We start from the raw sequence: 20,185 nt of genomic DNA, 5'->3' as shown, positions 1-20,185 counted from the left end.
AAGAATGGACTTTTTCGTTAACTATAGGTCTCCCCGAGTGCCACCCCGTCCCTCAGCCCTTTCCCACTCTCGTGGGGCCTTACGGCCGTACTGACGTGGGACGGCTGGTTATGCTTCTCCTCGCAGGAGCGAGGGGAGGAGGTGGGTGGGAAGACAAGCTCAGTACCCCAGCTTCACGCCCTCACAGGCATCCTTGGCCACTTGAGTTACCGAGAACCCTCACGGGCCGCCTCCACTTCCACCGCGCCGCCACCTCGTGGCCACCGGTCTCACCGTCCCCGCCGCAGCCACTCCCATCGGGTTGGACCGGGCCGCCGCGTTGCGGCCGCGCCCGGTTGCATCAGCTGCGGCGGCCGAGAGGCGCCTGCGCCGTGCCGTTCCCGCCCCTTCCCGTCTGCGCCGGGGCGCTCCGCGTTGCGGCCATGGCGGGCGCTGACAGCCAGGTGGGCTCGGCACGGCGGCGCGGCTCGCGCTGTCAGCACCGGCTTGCTCCCCAGGGTCGGCCCCCACCGCACCGCCCGGCGGGGGTGTCCTGAGGTGGGCCGGTACCTTCCCCTCGCCTCAGGCCTGACGCGGGGCAGGTGGCTCTCCCAGGAGAACGGGTGCTGGCAGCAGGAGAGACCTAGGCCGCTGTCCCGCGTTCCGAGGGAGAAGGGTCGGAAGGCGGTGGGATTTACCAGGGAGCTGGGTCGGGGTTTCCCAGGGCGAAGAAGTCGCGTCTCTTCCCTTGTGTGTGGGGCTGAGGGGGATTAAAGCCCTGTGGGTGTGAGTGTCTGCTGGGTAATGAGGAAACGGCGCGTGTCCTTCTCAGGGAAATGCTGTAGAAGAAAAAAAATCAGACTGCGGAAAGAAGAAACTGAAGGAAGGGGCTGGCGACGGAGGGCGGACGGAGGTGAGCAGCCCTTGGGCCGCGGGGGGTTGAAAGCTACAGTTTCCTATTTGCTGTCTTGAGTTATTGCTGACATTACTGCAGTTCACCCCTCTGAAGTACATTATCTGGAATTACAGTTGACTCGTTTTCCCACTCTCTCTCGTTTCCCAAAGCTTGTCGTGAACTGGCTTTGTTATTTACTAACTCATCACAGAGATCTTTCATTCATTTCATGATCTGGTGTAGTGGGAGAGCATCTCGTTTTTCCATAGTTACTCTGCTCCTGTTTGCACCAGGAGGGGGGCAGTGGATCTCTGGAATGAGAGAAACCTGTAAAAGGTGCTCTGTCTTTTCAGTCTTCACAGTGGGTAAAAGCAGATCCCTCTGAACCTGCACAGAGAGAGACAGCTGCTAGCCAGCACTCATCTTGAGCCAAATGCATAGCTATATAACCTTGGTTATGCCCAAGCTAATAGTCCTGACATCATTGTATAACGTGTAGGCTGGAGTCGGTTCCTGTGCAGGTGGCTCAGAGTAGAGCTGTTCCCATAGGGTTTTTTGACCTAATAAGCAAAAAAGAGTTTATGTTGAACTTCTACAGTCTTTCAAATTCATTTTTTAAATTCATTTTTTACCTTTTATAGTTTATTAAACAGGTGCTCAGTAAACTATGTAGTAGCTTATTAATGTGTAGCTTATTAAACAGGTTTACAATGGTACATTTCAAAGAAACAATTGTGATTAAGTTGAAATCCTATTACTATATAGATTTTATATAATCAGTAGTAACTGTGATTATTTGTTACAGCACATAGCTATATGTCACATAGCTGCCTGTGAGAAGTATGTCCATTCTGTTTGCATTCTTGACATAATGTCATTCTAGATTACTCTATTGATTTTTTTTTCCTTTGTCTTCATTGATTACATGTAGCTGAATCCCTGGCCTGCATTTATCAATGAGCGTTTGGAGATGTACAATAAACTTAAAGCTGAACATGATGCACTCCTTGCAGAAAGAGCTGCAAATGACAGCAAAGCTATTAAAGTTACATTACCCGATGGCAAGCAAGTTGATGCTGAATCTTGGAAGACTACTCCTTATCAAATTGCTTGTGGAATTAGGTACAATTCTGTTCTGTGACACACACAGTAATTTTCAGACACCACTATGTCTGCAGGTTGTGGCTGTGAGGGGGTAACGTATAATTTCTTATATTTATATCAGCTCTTCTCAAGTAATTTTTTTACTTGACAAACTGGATCTAGCCAGTAGGGTTTTAACTTTTGTAGTGTACTCTTTCTTTGCCTTAAGAAGATACAGTTTCTAAAATTAAATAAGGGTGAAACTGAGATCTTTTAGGCACATATTACTCGTGTTTTTTCCATGCAAGTACTATTGTTGCATTAGGAACTTATTTTCTAATAAAGTTGCTCTATTAAATTGCATGTTAGCACATTCAAGCCAGCTGGATTGACCTGTGGAAGATGGCCGCTGAGTGATGTTTCACTTGATTTCAGAGAGAGTTAACAGTCTGAGTATATTTCACTTACCTACTGTTTTACTTACATAGGATATATCCATCAAAAAGAGCATTGCACATCTCTATGTTGCTCAAACTTGCAGCAGAGTATATCTGAATAATTTTGACACTGGCAGTTAACATTACAAAAACTGTTTCCTAGAGGTGAAATGCCCTTTTTTTTAATTTTTTGTGCTTAATTGACTTGTCATTGGAACCTTCTTTGCTTTTGTGATTTGGACTCAGGAAAGGGATTTATGACTAGCAGAAGCAAGACTAGAGTTACTATATCTGAAATGGTATTTGATAATTTTTAAAAGACAAACTCTTTATCTTTTATTACAACAGGATTTTGAAGTCAGATTAGTAGTTTTAGGTGCCTGCCTCTAGGTCACATGTGTTAATGAATAGGTGAATGTTGAGTATACAGCACAGATGTCTTTAATTAGATTTTCATGAACAGTCAAGACCAGCTAAACTGCTTTTTTATTTGGAATTTAATTAAGATGATGTACCCACTTCCATTCAACATGGAAGGCAAATTTGAGAAACTTGTGGATTTTGAAAGATGATATATTGTCTATTTATTTTGCAGTCAGGGTTTAGCTGACAACACTGTCATTGCTAAAGTGAACAAGATGGTTTGGGATCTCGATCGTCCTTTGGAGGAGGATTGTACCCTGGAACTGCTCAAGTTTGACGATGAAGAGGCTCAAGCAGTGAGTATCTTCTACCAAAATTTGTTTGCTCTTGGATTTGCATTAAATTCAGTCTCGAGTATTTATTTGCATCTTTACTGCGCTCAGAGATAAGGAGAAGCGAACAGGTTTGCTGTGTAGATACATCTGCATTTTCTAGTAGTTCCTTACCAGGGTGTTTCAGTGCTTCAGGTAATGTACCTTCTGCTGTGTATATGCAGCCAAGTCTGCTAGCAGTTGTTGCATTTTCTGTCAAGTCTGTTTTCATGAAAATTTTGTATTTGTAACCTTCATGTTAGTGTAAAGTAGGTCAATTCAAAAGACGTCTCCATGCTGACTTTGGAAACAGTAGTGAGTACAAAAATACCATCTAAGCACAATCACAAAAGTACTGAGTAGGCAGCTCTTTAACGTTTTATATGCAAATGTACTCTATTTTGGCTCCTTAGTCAGAAAAAATGTGAATAACCAGTAAATTTGTAAATACTGTCTTTAGTAAAATACATTTGATACCAGAAGCTGTCAAACACATCACAGAGATGTTTCATTCAAATGTAGGGTTTTCACACTGGCTAAATGGTGACTCCTGTGAAATTTATGTTTTCTAGTCTGTTCATGTAAAAGCAGACTAAAGCATTAAAGGCTTGGTTTTAATTTGTCAAATCTTCAGGTGTACTACAAGATGGAGTATAATTTTTAACTTGATGAGCTGTTCTACTTCAGTGCGGGATTTCTTTGGATTAGGACCAGAGCTTTATTATGATGAAGGCATACTTTTTGGTCTTTGTGCAGATCTGATTGAAGTTTTTAGAATAAACAAGTTTCCTGAGATATTCACAGTGATTGAATCATTTTGGTAATAGCTGGAAATAAGAATCACTTGCTATCAGTTTTTCAGTGTCAACTTTTGGAAATACTGATTCTTAAGATGAGAGCATTGGTGGGTGCTTCTACAGGCTTCTGTAATATAAGTTCTACATCAAGTATCCTTGAAAGCAAGCATTTCAGTAAAGGTTTTAGTTAAAATACTCAGAAATACATTGTGTGTATTTGGACCAATCTCCTCTTTTTTGATTCCCATTAGGTATACTGGCACTCAAGTGCTCACATAATGGGTGAAGCTATGGAACGAGTCTATGGTGGCTGTTTGTGCTATGGCCCACCGATAGAAAATGGATTTTATTATGACATGTTCCTCGAGGAAGGGTAGGCTTCTTATTTTTCTTTTTTTAGGTGTGAGGGGTGGCTGTCACAGCAAAATTTCTGTTACCTGCTTGTTCCCAGGACAAAGTCATCTGCACTACTGCAGATCCCTTTGTTCTTTACAGTGTGTCCTGTCCATGGGCTAATGCAGTGCAACTGGATCAGAAATTGCAAGTGAAAGCAAGAATGATTCACCTTCTCGTGTGTGTTTATTTTAGGGGTGTATCAAGTAATGACTTCTCTGCTTTGGAAACGTTATGCAAAAAAATAATGAAGGAAAAACAACCCTTTGAAAGACTGGAAGTCAAGAAGGAAACCCTACTTGAAATGTTTAAAGTAAGATGTTTTGGAAGATTGTTTCTAGCTCTGTAAACTTACTCTTCAAATACTAAAGTATTTGTCACTTTATCTGCATGTTCTATTAGCATTAGAGGAAGATCTATCAAATTAACTTTTTAAGGTGATATGTTGTCTCATTCTTCCCCTGGATGATCCTGGCAAAATCTTTGAAGCCACATTCTTCATTTGTTGAAAATGTAAACTTACAGATGTAAATTCACAGTGTAAGGCAGTTATGTTATATGCCTATATTTATATTGTCCATTAGTAAAACGCTGTGGTGGTTCTGTAACTGCATGTGATGATGATTCAGGAAGCTTCATAAAGCATTTTTTAGATTGAGGACTTTTAAGTCCAAGTAACACTGAAAGCTGATCATTTCTCTTTGATGCCTGGCTGCAGATAATTTTCTGGCATTCCTGAGATAGAGCTTACTCAGTTTTCACTGTCAATACACCAGGAGAATCATAGTGTCATTCAGGTTGGAAGCAGGGCTCTCCAGTCCAGTCTAATGCAGAAGGCATGTTGTCAGCACTGAAGTAAAGTTCTGACAGCTTGTCCAATTGAGCCTTCAAAACCTCTAAGGACTGAGATTGTACAACTTGCTCTCTAGGCAGCTTGCTCTGCTAATTTACTATCTTTCTCTCTGTTTTTTATAAAATTTTCTTTTGATGTAGCATAGCATCAGGTTTGCAAGTAATTTAAACTCCTGATCAGTTCTTTTGCTTAACAAGGAAGTTAACAAATACGTGTGCTGCTTTTCTTCTCAGTACAATAAGTTCAAATGTCGCATCCTGAATGAAAAAGTCAATACTCCAACTACAACAGTATACAGGTAATTATGCATGCATCATAATATTACTGGATATATCTTTCTAGGACCAAGTATAATAAAAATACTGTTTTCCTATTCTTAGGTGTGGTCCCTTGATAGATTTATGCAGGGGACCTCATGTCAGACATACTGGCAAGATAAAGACCATAAAAATTCATAAGGTGAGTGCTGAAATTGCCTTAGACAAATGTTTTCACTGAAAATATGTCACTGTCTTTGGGCAATACAAGTGTGGCTTATACAAGAATGTACCATGAAGTGGGCAACTTGTCCCAAAACTTCAGTGTAACAAGTTGGGAAAGTGTTGCTTGCAAGAATGATACTCAAACAGTGTGAAGCTCTACTAGATGTCCCCAGGGCCTGCACTTCGAGCACAGGTAGGAATGTGAATGTGGCTTAAGGCCACATCGGTTATGAGTTTATAGGTTTTTTTCAGCTGATCGTTATAGCTGAGTGTGAATAAACCATTAGAATACACTGCAAAGAGAGCAAATTGGCTTAAAAAGAGATGAGAAAGCTGGAAACCATTTTTACATACCCTATTCACCTGCTCTTTCTGAATTTTTCCAATCAGTGCTCTGAATTTAAGATTCAAACTCCTTATGTCTAAGTTGTTCTACATTAACTGTATGCACTTCATAGCACACAGTAGTGATAAAATTTGGAGATTTTTCCTTTTCTTCAGTGTTTCATTTATTTTTTGTGTGCAGAATTCTTCTACCTATTGGGAAGGCAAGGCTGATATGGAGTCCCTCCAGCGGATTTATGGAATTTCATTCCCAGATGCAAAAATGCTGAAGGAATGGGAGAAATTCCAGGAGGAGGCTAAAAACAGAGATCACAGAAAAATCGGGCGGGTAAGACAGTTTCTCACAATGTGTATTTTACAAACACTGTGTGGATGTAAACCCTTAACTAGGAGCATCTTGAAGACAGTGTATACTTTCTGTTTACACTTGCTGCTACAACCAAGTCATGACACAACTGTATTTTCAGTCAAGTTGCGAAGTCAGGTACTTCTCTCTTGAAGAGCTTCTAAAGTCCTAAAGCAGATAGCAAAAAGTCTGAAGAGAAGTGGTTCTAAACATGATGACATCCCTATCCCATGGATCAGTCAGAACAGAACAGGAACACATTGGTCTGAAGACACAAATACTTCAGTCTGCAGGCAATGCTCATTCCTACACAGTTTGGTGCAGCCCATTCACTTGCCATTCTTTTCTCCTGCGTGATTTCAGAATCCTTAATGCATTTCTGTGGTTTTTTGGTTGGTTGGGTTTTGGTCAGAAAATTGTAACGGTGTTCAGGACTCTGAAGGTCTGCTGCTAGGACACGAGGAAAATACGCAGTGGAATTCACTATATGCTATCCTCAACCGTATGCACAGTTTGTCACAACTACGTTTCATACATTCAGTTAATGTGCAAATAATTGGAGAGCCACAGAAGCAGAGCTAAGCATTGTTTGTAACTGTGCAGAGGGGGAGTTACACATAAACATGAAGTTTTGGAGTGTCAGTGATGAAACGGGAAACTGAACAAATCCTTCCCCTATAAGTATGGATGGAGATAATAAATACTAGTGAAAATGTATCTGTTCTGTTGGTACTGATTTTGTAATTATAGTTTCTTTTAAAAACTTTTGTTAGTGATGCACAGTTAGTAGTAATTCATTTGTAAATGTTAACAGAAAAACCTGGTATAATGATAATAAATCTCTCACATACTATTTTTCTTCAGGACCAAGAGTTGTTTTTCTTTCATGAGCTCAGCCCTGGTAGCTGTTTTTTCTTGCCAAAAGGAGCTTACATTTATAACACATTAATTGAATTCATCCGAGTAAGTAATGTCTTTTGGAAATCATATAGAAGAAATGGCATAATTTTGAAAAAAAATGCATAACAATGTGCTACGTCTAACAGTATTAACAGACCTTAATTTCAAGTTAGTTTAGGCTCTTAGTTCTGTAAGTCACAGAACTGAAGAAACCTGATTCCTTTGAATTGGTCTTGTCACAATCACTGCTAAGTTACATTTTTATTAATGATTTATATCTGGTGCTTTATAATATGAATTTTTTGACATCCAGTAGTACAACTAAGCTCACACTACTGGTTCTTCAACTGAGCATATGATTTTGTTTTAATAGACTTACTATAATTGGCCTTTTAGAACTATTTGTTATGAAGTTACAAGTAGGAAAAAAATCTAGGTCTTCCTGTTGTAATATTTAAAGTCTGTCTTATTATTGTCCATTTGGGCTGCAATGTACTATCAAGTGTCATTGAATAATTACAGACTACTGCTTTGCTTGCAGGGAGGAAACTCGTTCTTCTTGCTCACTGCAGAAAAATTGTCTGGGGGAAGGGTGGTGTTGGTGGAAGGGATGTATCCTGGCATGTCCAGCTTCAGTTTTTCTCTCTTGTTTCTCTTCTCTCCTTGAGTTGTGGGTTTGTTTTGTTTTTTTAAGGGCAGCATTTGTCTTATCTTTACAGCTGCAGATAGAAAGCTGGGTACTATTACTTTACTTTGCTTCATTAGTTACTTTGTGTGCTGGCTCTGTTGTTTTAGAGTGAGTACAGAAAACGTGGATTCCAGGAGGTTGTCACTCCAAATGTTTTCAACAGCAAACTATGGATGACTTCAGGGCATTGGCAGCATTACAGTGACAACATGTTTTCCTTTGAAGTGGAGAAAGAAGTCTTTGCTCTGAAGCCCATGAACTGCCCAGGACACTGGTAAATACATAGCAAATCCAGTTTACCAAAGATGGTGCTGATTTGAAACAAGTAAACTATCCCTGTTTCTTTTGACCAATTAAATGTAAAGATGGCTATCTTCAGGTGTCTAGATGTGACATGCTGTCAGGAGTGATATAACTATGCATCTTGTTGTTTACATTCTCTCTTCTCTTAGACACTGCAAGGTGTCATTTTTCCATTGTTACAGTGACTGTGTTTAGACCTGAAGCTGGATATCCAAAGTAGATAGTGGGGCATTGTCAATTTTGTGGCAAGTTAAGCATTCAGATTTTAATGCTAATTCAGTTTCAGAAGCTGTTTTATCTTCTCTCTGTGAGATGAGGGAAGCCAACCAGCTATAAAAGCATATCTGCATTTGTTTTCCTGATAAAACTAGAGGTGAATGATTGTATTGAGATTACATCATTTGCATTATGGGCTTCTGCTTAGATACTGGCTGCTTTTTATTGGCTGTTCTTTGCAGAATTTTGATTCTTCAACTAATAAAATTTTTTCTCAGCCTTATGTTTGACCATCGTCCGAGGTCATGGCGTGAGCTGCCATTGCGGCTGGCTGATTTTGGTGTTCTGCATCGCAATGAGCTGTCAGGAGCTCTTACAGGACTCACGCGAGTCCGTCGGTTCCAGCAGGATGATGCTCACATATTCTGTGCTATGGAGCAGGTATGTACCACTGTTAAATGAAGCTGGGCTTCAAAATCAGGTTAATTGTGGTTTTATTCATATTTGAGACCTTATTTCTATTCTCATAAAGATTGAAGAGGAGATAAAGAGTTGCCTGCAGTTCTTACGTACTGTATATGATGTCTTTGGATTTTCCTTTAAACTGAATCTCTCTACTCGTCCTGAAAAGTACCTGGGAGATATTGAAGTGTGGAATCAAGCTGAAAAGGTAACGAGTAGCTTTATTACTTGTTTATATGAAAGTAAGGCTGCAACTGGAAGTCCCGTAAGAACGTACAGCCTTCTGGGAGCTACAGTGACAGCTGGACATGACCAATAAAACTTTTAATAACTGTCTTCAATTTAGTCTGACTAGTGTAAATAGCTTACTGTCCATACAAAAGCCATCTCCATGTCAGAGTTGAATTAATTCTGTCTCCTCTCCCTCCTTGTATTGTTTTCATAATTAAAAAAAAAAAAGAACAAAAAAGGGAAAAGAACCAATTCTAGCTACCTCTGTATTAAGACTTAGAGCCATCTTCCAAAAGCCAGGTTGCCTTCGTGGTTGAAGGAATGGGGTTAGCCCCTGCAGGTGCAGTGCTGGGGAGAGAATAGAGAAGGAATAGGGATTAGGTGTCCCCCCTCTTGATACTACCTACAGACTTTGAATCTTGCAAAAACTTTCTTGCATCTTAGCTATTGCTGCTTGTTTGGCCTCTTCCAAAACGAATGCATTCATTTTGTTTAAATTTGTACTAAGTTATTTTTATCTGCAGCTCTTCTGAAACTTTCCTTCTTCAGAAAATAAATGAGTTTCAGCAGTAACTGGGAAGTTCTGAGAACTGATAGTGTTACATACCTGTAACAATTTGATGTTGTAACATGGAAAGATAGCAAATTATTGAGAAGAACTGAGTGTTTGTGTCCTTTATCTCCAGCAACTTGAGAACAGCCTCAATGACTTTGGTGAGAAGTGGGAGTTAAACCCTGGTGATGGAGCTTTCTATGGACCTAAGGTTAGTATGTTAATAATTTATCTGTCTGGATTAGGCTTTTAATTCTTTTGAGTGAGGCAGATGGAAGTTACACAGTTCCTCCCTACTACTGTAATCTGGGCACTAGGGCTAGCATGCAAATACTGTTCTTTGCAGTGTAGCAGATAAGCAGGAAAAGACATGAAAGTCTTCATGAGTTTACAAAATGATGCTAAGTGTCACTTTGCCCAGAAAGACAAGTGTTGGGCATCTGTTTGTGCAAAATGTTTGCCAAATGACTTCAGCTATATACCTGACCAAGACTTAAGTCTCCATCTAGTTGACATTCTGCTCTAAGTTAAATTGAACACATACAGATGGATGCTGAGTGCTGTTAATACATAAATAATAGAGTTTATATCATCTTATGAGCAGGGAGGGAAAAAGTAGTATGCTGATGCTCTTTGGGTTTATTCATGATCTTGGTAAACACAACTTTTATTTTTCACTTGTTATCCTACACATTCCCTTCCAGTGTAACATAACTAGATTTTTCAGTATCACTGTGTATTTCTAAACTACTGGTGCTGTTTATGTTTGGTTGGAGGACATAGAAAAAAAATTATTGTTAAATTTGACAACCTGGTACAAGCTGAGATTCTTAAGAGCTGGAATTAGAAAGAGGGGATTTTTTTTGTTTGTAGTTATCTAATACCATTTAAAAATGTTATATGTCTGAAGTTTTGTGGATTTGCAGATATATAAACTCTGACATACTTGAGAAATAATCATAAAACCATTTAGGTTGGAAAAGCCCTTTAAATTAAATCTAGCCCAGCACTGCCATGTCTGCCACCAAACTGTGTCCCTAAGCACCATGGTACTCTGTGAGCCTGGTTTTCGTACAGCTTTTAGCACTCATTTCATTAATTAAACCTAGTTTACGTGTATAAACTCTGCTTAAATAAAGCTGATTGGTTTAGTGGGAGACATGAACAGAAGGTGGCACTCTAAGATCTGTATTACCACAGCAGTTGCTGCAATAGAAATACACCTTTGGGTGGTAAGTCATGAGAAAAACCAAAGTTGGGATAAATACTACTTTTACTGGCACAATTCTGTAGCTGCATTGAGTTGATGGTGGATGTGGGTATTTTAAAACACCTTGTTTTGATTTTGTGGTCTGTAGGGTTTTTTAAAATCTGTCTCTTCAGCTTGTACAGATTAAGTAGGGCTTTCTGGAAATTTCTCACATCTATGAGCATAAGGACAGAGGGTCTTACAGAATTACTTGTAAATCTTTTCCTAATAAACCTATGCTACGTTTATGTCTATATTCAGTCACCTACTAAACTGGTTCTGATTTCTCTCTTTGTGTAGTAATTGAATCAATTTGGTTTTATGGGTTGCAGGTGAAATGTGTAATAGCCAGTAATCATTCATCATGTGAAATGCAAACAAGATTTAGTAATTTCGTCATTTGATTTGAAAGAAGGCAAATATCTACAGGAACCTTTGTTAATCTTAATTAACCTCATACTTGCTCCTAATACACTCTAGCCAAGTAATGTGAGCAAACATGTAGCATTTTGCACTGATGCTCATGGAAACTAGTTGAAGTTACGTTTTAAGCTCTATGTCTAGAGTACCTTTAAACTACTTGGATTACTTTTTAGTTCTGTTACTGAGGGATTTGAAATGAAAGAAGGTTGTAAATTACTTCTTTTGGTAGAAAATTGGAAGACATAACTTTAGGTAATAAACCACTCATCTCTGTGTTTGACATATAAGTTAAAACAAGACACTTAGCCCGAACATGTAGGCTGCTGGTAAAAGTGAAAAAGAGAACAATATGATTAATAAATAGAATCATAGAATCGGAGGGGTTAGAAGGGACCTTTGGAGATCATCTAGTCCAAACCTCCTGCAGAAGCAGGCCCCTCTAGATCAGGTTGCATAGGAATATGTCCAGGCAGGTCTTGAAGACCTCCAAGGAAGGAGCCTCTACAGCCCCTCTGGGCAGCCTGTGCCAGGGCTCCCTCACCTGAACAGTGAAATAGTTTTTTCTAATATTTAAATGGAACTTTTTGTGTTCCAGCTTCATCACATTACCCCTTGTCCTGTTGCTAGATACAACAGAGAAAAGGGATGTCCCAACCTCCTGACACCTACCATTTAGACATTTGTAAATATTAAGATCCACCCTCAGTCTCTTCTTTTCTAGACTAAACAGCCCCAGTTCCCGCAGCCTTTCCTCATAAGGAAGATGCTCTGGTCCCCTGATCATCTTGGTGGCCCTGCACTGGACTCTCTCCAGCAGTTCTCTGTCCCTTTTGAGCTGGGGAGCCCAGAACTGGACACAGGACTCCAGATGAAGCCTCACCAGGGCAAAGGAGAGGGGGAGCAGAACCTCCCTCGACCTGCTGGCCACACTCTTGATGCATCCCAGGCTGTCATAGGCCTTCTTGGCCACAGGGCACATTGCTGGCTCATGGTTAGCTTATTATCAATCAGCACTCCCAGGTCTCTCTCTGCAGAGCTACTCTCCAGCAGTTCGACCCCCAGCCTGTGCTTGTGCGTGGGGTTGTTCCTTCCCAGGTGCAGGACTCTTGCACTTGTCCTTGTTGAACCTCAAGAGGTTCCTCTCTGCCCAACTCTCAAGCCGGTCGAGGTCCTACTGAATGGCAGCACAGCCTCTGGGGAATCAGCCAGTCCTCCCAGTTTGGTGTCATCAGCCAACTTGCTGAGGGTACACTCTGTCCCCTCATCCAGGTCGTTGATGAAGGTGTTGAACAAGTCTCTGTCTAACCTGTATCATAAGTGTACTCAGGATTGAAGTGTAAGATGCAATATTTTAATATTTTAATAGGCTTGATTTGTAACTACTCAAAGTCAGAGCAAGTATCATTGATTAATATAATCCCTCCTGGTAAGTGGACTATTTAGCAGCAGGGTTCTCATCCTATCTTCATGACCTGAATTTGTAACATAAGTTACGGTGTTCAAATACTGCATAATAAAGGAGCTTGAGTTTGCCAGACTGAGGATGAAGAAAAGTCATTTTTGGTGTGACCTGTGCTGCTGAATTCATTCAGTGAAAAGGCACAGATTGAAACACAAAAATGTCTGAGCTATTAAAAACAGTTCCCTCCTGAAGCAATGTATGTCTACTTGGCTCACCTTGTTTCTAGCTCTTAATTATTTCTGCATCAGAACCTGCAAATCATTCAAGTCCTAATGTAGGTTGAAGTAAATGTGTATTGTCTAAAAGCACGCGTAGTTTCTGTGCATTGAGTGAAACCTTCCATCTTTAAAACATTGGTTTTGATTTCAGAGAGGCATGCTTGTATATTAAAACTGGTTGTAAAAGCTTGTGTCTCTTGGTTTGTAAGATTGACATTCAGATTAAGGATGCCATTGGCCGCTACCATCAATGTGCTACAATCCAGCTTGACTTCCAGCTGCCAGTCAGATTTAACCTCACCTTTGTCAGGTAAGCACAGAGGATGGTGGTTCTAATTGCTATATAATCAAACTTTCCTATCAGTCGTGGAAGTTTTCATCCAGAAGAAAAAAAACATATTACATTTAAATGCCCACCTTTCTTCTCAGCCATGATGGTAACGACAAGACCAGACCAGTTATCATTCACCGGGCCATTTTGGGATCAGTGGAGAGAATGATCGCCATTCTAACCGAAAACTACGGAGGCAAATGGTAATGGTGAAAAGTAGATTTACTACTCCAGTTTAAGCAAATGCTTTATGTACAAGAGAAACTAGCCCCAGCATGCAAAAATCAGGAGTTTGTTCTTGCTACAGAAATATGCCATAGGTGTACCACAGGGCAGTTCCTTCTGAACTGCTTTCCTTTGGATACTAAATATTCTAGATATGGGAGGCTGTACATGTATGGATGGCAGTTGTGCAGGTACAGCATCAGCTTGTCTGCCCAAGGTGTGATTCTCTCAACTTTGCCTTTGTAGCTGGGCAGACTTGAGAGTCGTTTATGTGGGACATCTCCTTTACCTGCTGCAGTGTAATACATGATGGGGATAACCCCTCTGATTATAACTCAGAAGTAAATGTTTTCCCATGACTAGTTATTAGTTAAGCTCAAAAATTCAGTTTTAGCTTGTTGCCTGTTGCAAAACGCAGCTTGAATCTTCAGGTCATTATCTACATTTCTATCCACATGTTATCCACACTAGCAATTCTTTTTGACAGTTCTTTTGGGGAGACAACTTGTAGTGGGTGTAAGTCTGACATCACCTCTGAACCCATAGAATCAGTCTAAACAACTGTCTTTATGAATCTCTTGTGTAAATTTTAGCCTTATCTGTTAGGATTTGTCATACTAAAATATACTGAATGCTGTATAAACTTTTTTTTTTCTTTATTGAAGGCCATTATGGCTGTCCCCACAGCAAGTAATGGTGGTACCAGTGGGACCCACCTGTGATGACTATGCTCAAAAGGTGATGTATATGGTTTTGGGGCTTTTTCATTGATATAATTTATATATCATCAATATAATTTATTTAGTTGAGATATTTGGTTATTAATGATTAACAGTATTTATCCCAGATAAATGTTTTTACTATTTGCCTATTACATAGTGTAATTTTTATATTGCAATGACAGTTACCTGCTGAAGTTGTAGATGTGTCTTAAAACACATTTGAAACAAGTGCTGACCTCTTGAGGCTTTTTATTTTTTGAAAACTTTATAGTTTTTCTCTCTGGCTCAAAAGCTATCTTACTTTTCAGGTTCTAGTCTCCCGTGTTCCTATGCAAAAGCAGTGAGAAAGACAAAAATGGGTCTTTACATATTTAGCATGCAGCAAACCTTCTCCTATATTTCCTTCAGGCACGTTATACCTAAATAAAACTGATGGTTTAGCCCTGGCTGGGTATCAGGTGCCCACCAAGTTGTTCTATTACTCCTGATAAAGTGGACAGGGGAGAGAGAAATGTAACGAGCAGTTTGTGAGTCGAAATAAGGACGGAGAGATCACTCAATGATTAGTGTCACGGGCTAAACAGGTTCAACTGGGGGAGATAAAAATTAAAAGGCATGATTTATTAATAAACCACCAGAACAGGGAGATGAGAAATAAAACGGAATCTTAAAACACCTTCCTGCACCCCTCTGTCTTTCCAGGACTCTCCCTCCTTCCCCTGCCAGTGGCACAGGGGATGGGGGTTGTGGTCGGTTCATTACAGATGGACTTTGCCACTGCTGCTTCTCAGGGGGAGGCCTCCTCACACTTCCCACTGCTACATTGTGGGGTCCCTCCCCACAGGAGACAGCCTCTCACTAACCTCTCCAGTGTGGGTTCTTCCCATGGGCTGCAGCTCCTCATGAATTGCTCCAGCATGGGGCCTCCCACAGGGGCAGCTCTTCACACCCTCCCCTGGGTCATCCACGGGGAGAACAATCCTTCAGGTACCAACTGCTCCAGCCTGAGTCCCTCGCAGGATCACAAATCCTGACAGCAAACCTGCTCTGGCTTGGGCTTCTCTCTCCCCATGGACTCCCAGGTCCTGCCCAGCAACTTGCTCCAGTGTGGGCTTCCATGGAGTCACAGCCTCTTCCATGGGCTGTGAGTGGATCTCTCCTCCACTGTCTCACCATGGTCTTCACCACAGGTCCCAGAGTAGTCTTTCTTTCAGAGCCAAAGCACCCTTCTTCTTTTCCACAGACCTTGGTGTCTGCAGAGATGTTTTCACATTCTCACTTCCTTCTGCTGCTACTGCAGTTCAGCAACTGCCCAGCAACTTCTTCCCCTTCTCCACCACGTTATTCACAGAGGTGTTACCTCAGTCTAATTGGCCAGGCCTGGGTCAGCTGCAGGTCCATCTTAGAATTGACCGGCATTAGCCCTGTCAGCTACAGGGGAAGCTTCTGGTAGCTCTTTCCCCTGTAGCTCCCCCTGCTACCAAAACCTGGCCCAGGCAAAACCACTGCAGTCAGCAAAATGTAAAAAAAAAAAATCTTCTAATCGGAGAGCTCCAGCATCCTGACATCTTTCACCATGCCAAACCCAAATCACTGTTGAGTCTAAAACATTAAATGCTCACGTCACTGCTTAGTGATTTAGTGTGTACGTCCTTCCATGATAGCTGACCTGTTTGCATTTCTTGACTTGAACTTGCTTCCAACTCCTGAGCTGACGACAGTGTCTTTCCTTTAGGTGTTAGATAAGCTTGACTGGCTTAAATCTACCAGTCATAAATAGTTAATTGTTACAAATGTCCTATAATAAGAGTTTAAATGTTTCTTCTAGGTCAGGCAGCACTTCCACGATGCTGGATTAATGGCAGATGTTGATGTAGATCCTGGGTGCACGCTGAACAAGAAGATCAGAAATGCTCAGCTTGCGCAGTATAACTTCATTTTAGGTAATGTATAGTGCATTTTTTACCTTATCGTGGTTGGCTTTTCTTGGGTTCTTTGTAGGATTTAGTCTTCCTTTGGTGGTGAGCAAGGTAGAGAGTGGTAGCCTGTGTTTCAGGTCACTCTGAAGGATATCTCATCTAGAGAGCCTCCCCTGCCAGTGTGACAGGCATTCTTGGTTTGAGTGATTGTCACTGAAAGGAGGTAGCTGTGGCCCGGAGCATTACTGCTACTTTAGGAAAAAGTTTTTGCTGCTTCAGGTCAGCAATGTGGAGAGACTGCCCTTTGTCAGTCAGTTGAGTGATATTTTTTTTCCCCAATAATTCATGCTCTGGTTTCAAGGGTAACAAAAGTTTCTGGTAATGAAAGTACCATGTTTCACTGTCTTCGGCTTTGGTGAGCTGCTGAGCTGTACGTGCATGCACCTGAGAAGACTCTTCCATGAGAGTGATGCAGAGACAATTAGAAACCAACCCTGAAATCAGAAACTGACCCTGAGGCTCTAGCATTGACCATAAGACTTATCTGGGATACACTGGAATAGAAGAAGCCTTAGATGGATAAACTCTACCCTTATTGTAATTGGTGGAAATATTAATAATGATGTTCTTTAAAACTGTAAGGATATGATACAGATAAGATACAAGCACATTTTACCTTCAACAACACAAACAAATGATCGGCACATCAGGGGAGAAAAAGATATGTTTAAAGTTTGTACCACTGAATGTGGATTGGGTAACAGAGAAATCCAATCTTTGAAGCTACCTTGAAGTATATTGTATAAAATCTGTGTTAGTCATGAGACACACATGCATTATCTTGGTATCTCAGTCTTGAAGTAAAATAGCTTTGCCATTTTCCAATAAACTTTCTGTCTCTATGAAGAAAACAAATAGCTAGTGGTTGTTTACAATCAAGTTGTCTTCCTAATCTTTGCCTGTGGAGTACCCATGTTTATTTCTCATTTTGACTGGATTCTCTCCAGTAAGAAGTCAAGCTGATTTATTAAGTTTACTTTTCTCTTGGCCTATTTTTTGCTGGATTACTGTTTGTAACATACACAAACCTATTAAATGAGATTCAATAAAGGTATTACCTGTTAGACATCTAAGGGGAAAAGCTGGGAGGAGGGCAAAGAAGGATTTGGTTCAACAGTTGGTAACCTTTTTGGGATTTTTGTTTAATATGCCAAAGTTTTAGGAGAATGGGATGGGAGTGAGAAGAGCTTGCCAAATGTTAATTCCTTTGCATCTTGTTTGTTTCTAGTTGTTGGTGAGAAGGAGAAGGCAAGTGGAACAGTCAACATCCGCACCCGGGACAACAAGGTGCATGGTGAGCGTACGATTGCAGACACCGTGGAGAGACTGCTGGAGCTGAAATGCTCTCGCTCCAGACAAGCTGAAGAGGAGTTTTAACACAATTTGCTCCACCTAGCATAAAAAACAATTCTAGTTTTCCTGAATCAGTTAACCACAGAGTTTTGTGCAGAACCTGTTTGGAAATGTATATCCCATTGGAGCTCCTGCTCATTTTAGCAGTGATTTTTCCTGTAGTCAGAAATGTCTCTTTTTTGTAAAACTCAGTTTTTCACAAACCTTGAAGTAAAATTTCCTGGCCTGTGGCTAATGATAGATGAAGCAAGATGAAATGGCTTTCTGTGGTTGCAAGGGAAAACGGAAATGTTGATCGGGGATACCCAAAGGATTCTGACTACCCTATTAAGAACAAAATACATCTTGGCAACAAATGTTTTTCATGAAAGTTAAACAAAATACCTCAGGCTTAAGAAACCACATAGTAACCATGTGCTGCAGCAGCTTTTGGAGTCTCTCCTTTAGCAAGGAGAGTGATACCTTGCGATCTTGTATGCTCATCATACACCAGTTGAATATGTTGACTCTTGAGCAGTTCCCATACCAGTGGTGCCTCTGGGGATGTCTTGGCTCTCACTTCTAACTCTCACAATGTGAGGCGGTCTGCCACTGAACATGGAGCTGCCATCCAGTGCTAGCAATGACCTTTCCCAAAGACAGGTATCTCAAATGTGCCAGCTGTACATGTAAGGTCATAGCTATAAAAAGGGGATAAGACTGGAAGAGGTAGTACATGGCAGGGGCAGAGAAGCAGCAAGAAAGCCAGGATTTGTACGAACAGAGCACGTTTCTGTTCATATCCCCAAGCTGCCCTTTCAGTAGCGCTGTGGATGTCACAGCAGAAACAAGAGAGTGCTGAAATGAAAAAGATAACGATTTTTTTTCTTAAGACAGATGCTGGTTTTCGATTTACTAGTTATAGTCCTCTTCAGTGGAATGCTCCTTCCCAAGCCTCTAGTCTGAGGCACCCCATGCTCTATTAGTGGCTCCTCTGTGTCTCAGTTGAGGGACTTTATCAGTTGGTTTTGGGTTTGACTTTGTTTGATTTTTGCACATCTGTCTGTCAAGAGGCAAACATCTATTACTGACAAAAAAAAAATAAAAGCATGGTCTGAGGGTTTTTGGGTTTGGTTCTTTTTGGTTTTTTCTTGACTGACTGTAACAGTTTCCAAAGGTTGATAACTATTCATTTAAGAGGAAAGCCATTCCTACAGCCTTAACAAAGATCAGACAAATTTGAGGACAGTTTTGAGCCACCCTGGCTTTTGAAAACCTTCCTGTCTCACTGTTTCCTTTGTTATATGGGTAGAAGTATTTCATCTAGCCTTTTCTCACTCATCTTTCTCCGAGTTGATGGTGACATTGCATCAGCAGTTGAACCCATTGTGAATTCAGTTGCACCAAACCCCAGCCCCAGCAACTTCCACCAAAATCTTATTTCTTTGATTCATTCAGACCAAGTGTTGTAACTGCTGTGGGGCAAAAAAAAAAGGGGGGGAGGGAGCCGGAAATTGACTTTCCACTGCCTTGCTGCTTTCAAAATTATTTCAGTGAGTGAGGATTAAGTGGGTTATTTTCTGTATTTTGCACCTGCTGCTCTGAAGTGACTGCTGCTTGTGCAAAACAGAATCAGATGTCCCCTGTCCCTGGGCCAGAAGTGCTTCATCATATGTTGAAGCAAACAGAGGAGGTACTGGTCCCCCAGGGAAAAGTAGCCATTAGGTGTTTTTCTGCCTAGGGCCTATGCCTCAGAGCCTGTCTCCTTGGAAGGTGATGTGGTTTGTGTTGGTTGTCACAGAGAGCTCTGCCTGTTGTTTTCCAGGACTCCCTTGGCATGCAAGCGTTAAGCCTTTTAGTGGCTAAGGAGGTGGCCATACTGTGAAACGCTGGGCACTACTGCGAGTAGCTCAGTAGGGGTCAGCCTTGGGCAAGCAATCTGTGGAAGCCTTATTTAGATTCATAGAATGGTTTTGCCTGGAAGAGACCTTGAAGATCATCGAGTCCAGCTTTTGACCTAACCCTGTCAACCACTAGACTATTTCCCTAAGTACAACATCCACCTGTCTCTTAAACACTTCCACATGCTGACTCTACCACCTCCCTGGGCAGCCCATTCCAATGCCTGACAACCCTTTCAGTAAGGAAATGCCTCCTCATATCCAGCCTAAACCTCCCCTGGCACAAGTTGAGGCTGTTTCCTCTTGCTTGTTATTAGGGGCAACTAACTGACAACCCTCACCTCACTACAGCTTCCTTTCAGGTAGTCGTAGAGAGTGATAAGGTCTCCCCTGAGCCTTCTTTTCTCCAGGCTAAACAGCCCCAGATCCCTCAGCCGTTCCGTATATGAGATGTGCTCCAAATCCTTTCCTAGCTTGACAGCACACTTCTGGATCCTCTCCAGCAGCTTCATCTCCTTGTAGAGAGAAGCCCAAAACTGGACACAGTATTCGAGATGTGGCCTCACCAAAGCTGAGTGCAGGGAAATGATCACCTCCCTGCTCCTGCTGACAGCACTGTTCCTGATCCAGGCCAGGATGCCATTGG

General features: G+C 41.3%; 1 protein-coding gene across 1 annotated transcript; it reads left to right on the top strand.

The window, feature by feature from the left end:
• Positions 1–365: 365 nt before the first annotated feature.
• TARS1 (threonyl-tRNA synthetase 1) lies at positions 366–18,758 on the top strand. The gene is made up of 19 exons (XM_062018571.1): positions 366–443; positions 812–892; positions 1,806–1,996; positions 2,990–3,113; positions 4,177–4,298; positions 4,514–4,631; positions 5,405–5,469; positions 5,552–5,630; positions 6,180–6,326; positions 7,209–7,307; positions 8,040–8,206; positions 8,730–8,892; positions 8,984–9,121; positions 9,831–9,908; positions 13,259–13,359; positions 13,479–13,583; positions 14,271–14,343; positions 16,156–16,270; positions 17,535–18,758. The coding sequence occupies exons 1-19, from the start codon at positions 423–425 to the stop codon at positions 17,681–17,683; spliced, it is 2,136 nt and encodes a 711-aa protein (XP_061874555.1). The 5' UTR covers positions 366–422; the 3' UTR covers positions 17,684–18,758.
• The last annotated feature ends 1,427 nt before the right edge of the window (positions 18,759–20,185 follow it).

The sequence above is a fragment of the Colius striatus genome, chromosome Z, assembly GCF_028858725.1.
Source record: "Colius striatus isolate bColStr4 chromosome Z, bColStr4.1.hap1, whole genome shotgun sequence".
NCBI classification, from domain to species: domain Eukaryota; kingdom Metazoa; phylum Chordata; class Aves; order Coliiformes; family Coliidae; genus Colius; species Colius striatus.
The sequence above is the reverse complement of the archived record's forward strand: the minus strand, read 5'-3'. Positions and strand labels throughout refer to the sequence as shown.

Excerpts from the sequence above, each read along its gene's own strand:
- TARS1 (XM_062018571.1), top strand. The coding sequence starts at position 423 with ATGGCGGGCGCTGACAGCCAG. Across the intron at positions 13,584-14,270 it reads GAAAACTACGGAGGCAAATG|GCCATTATGGCTGTCCCCAC; the intron begins GTAATGGTGAAA and ends TCTTTATTGAAG. Across the intron at positions 14,344-16,155 it reads GTGATGACTATGCTCAAAAG|GTCAGGCAGCACTTCCACGA; the intron begins GTGATGTATATG and ends TGTTTCTTCTAG.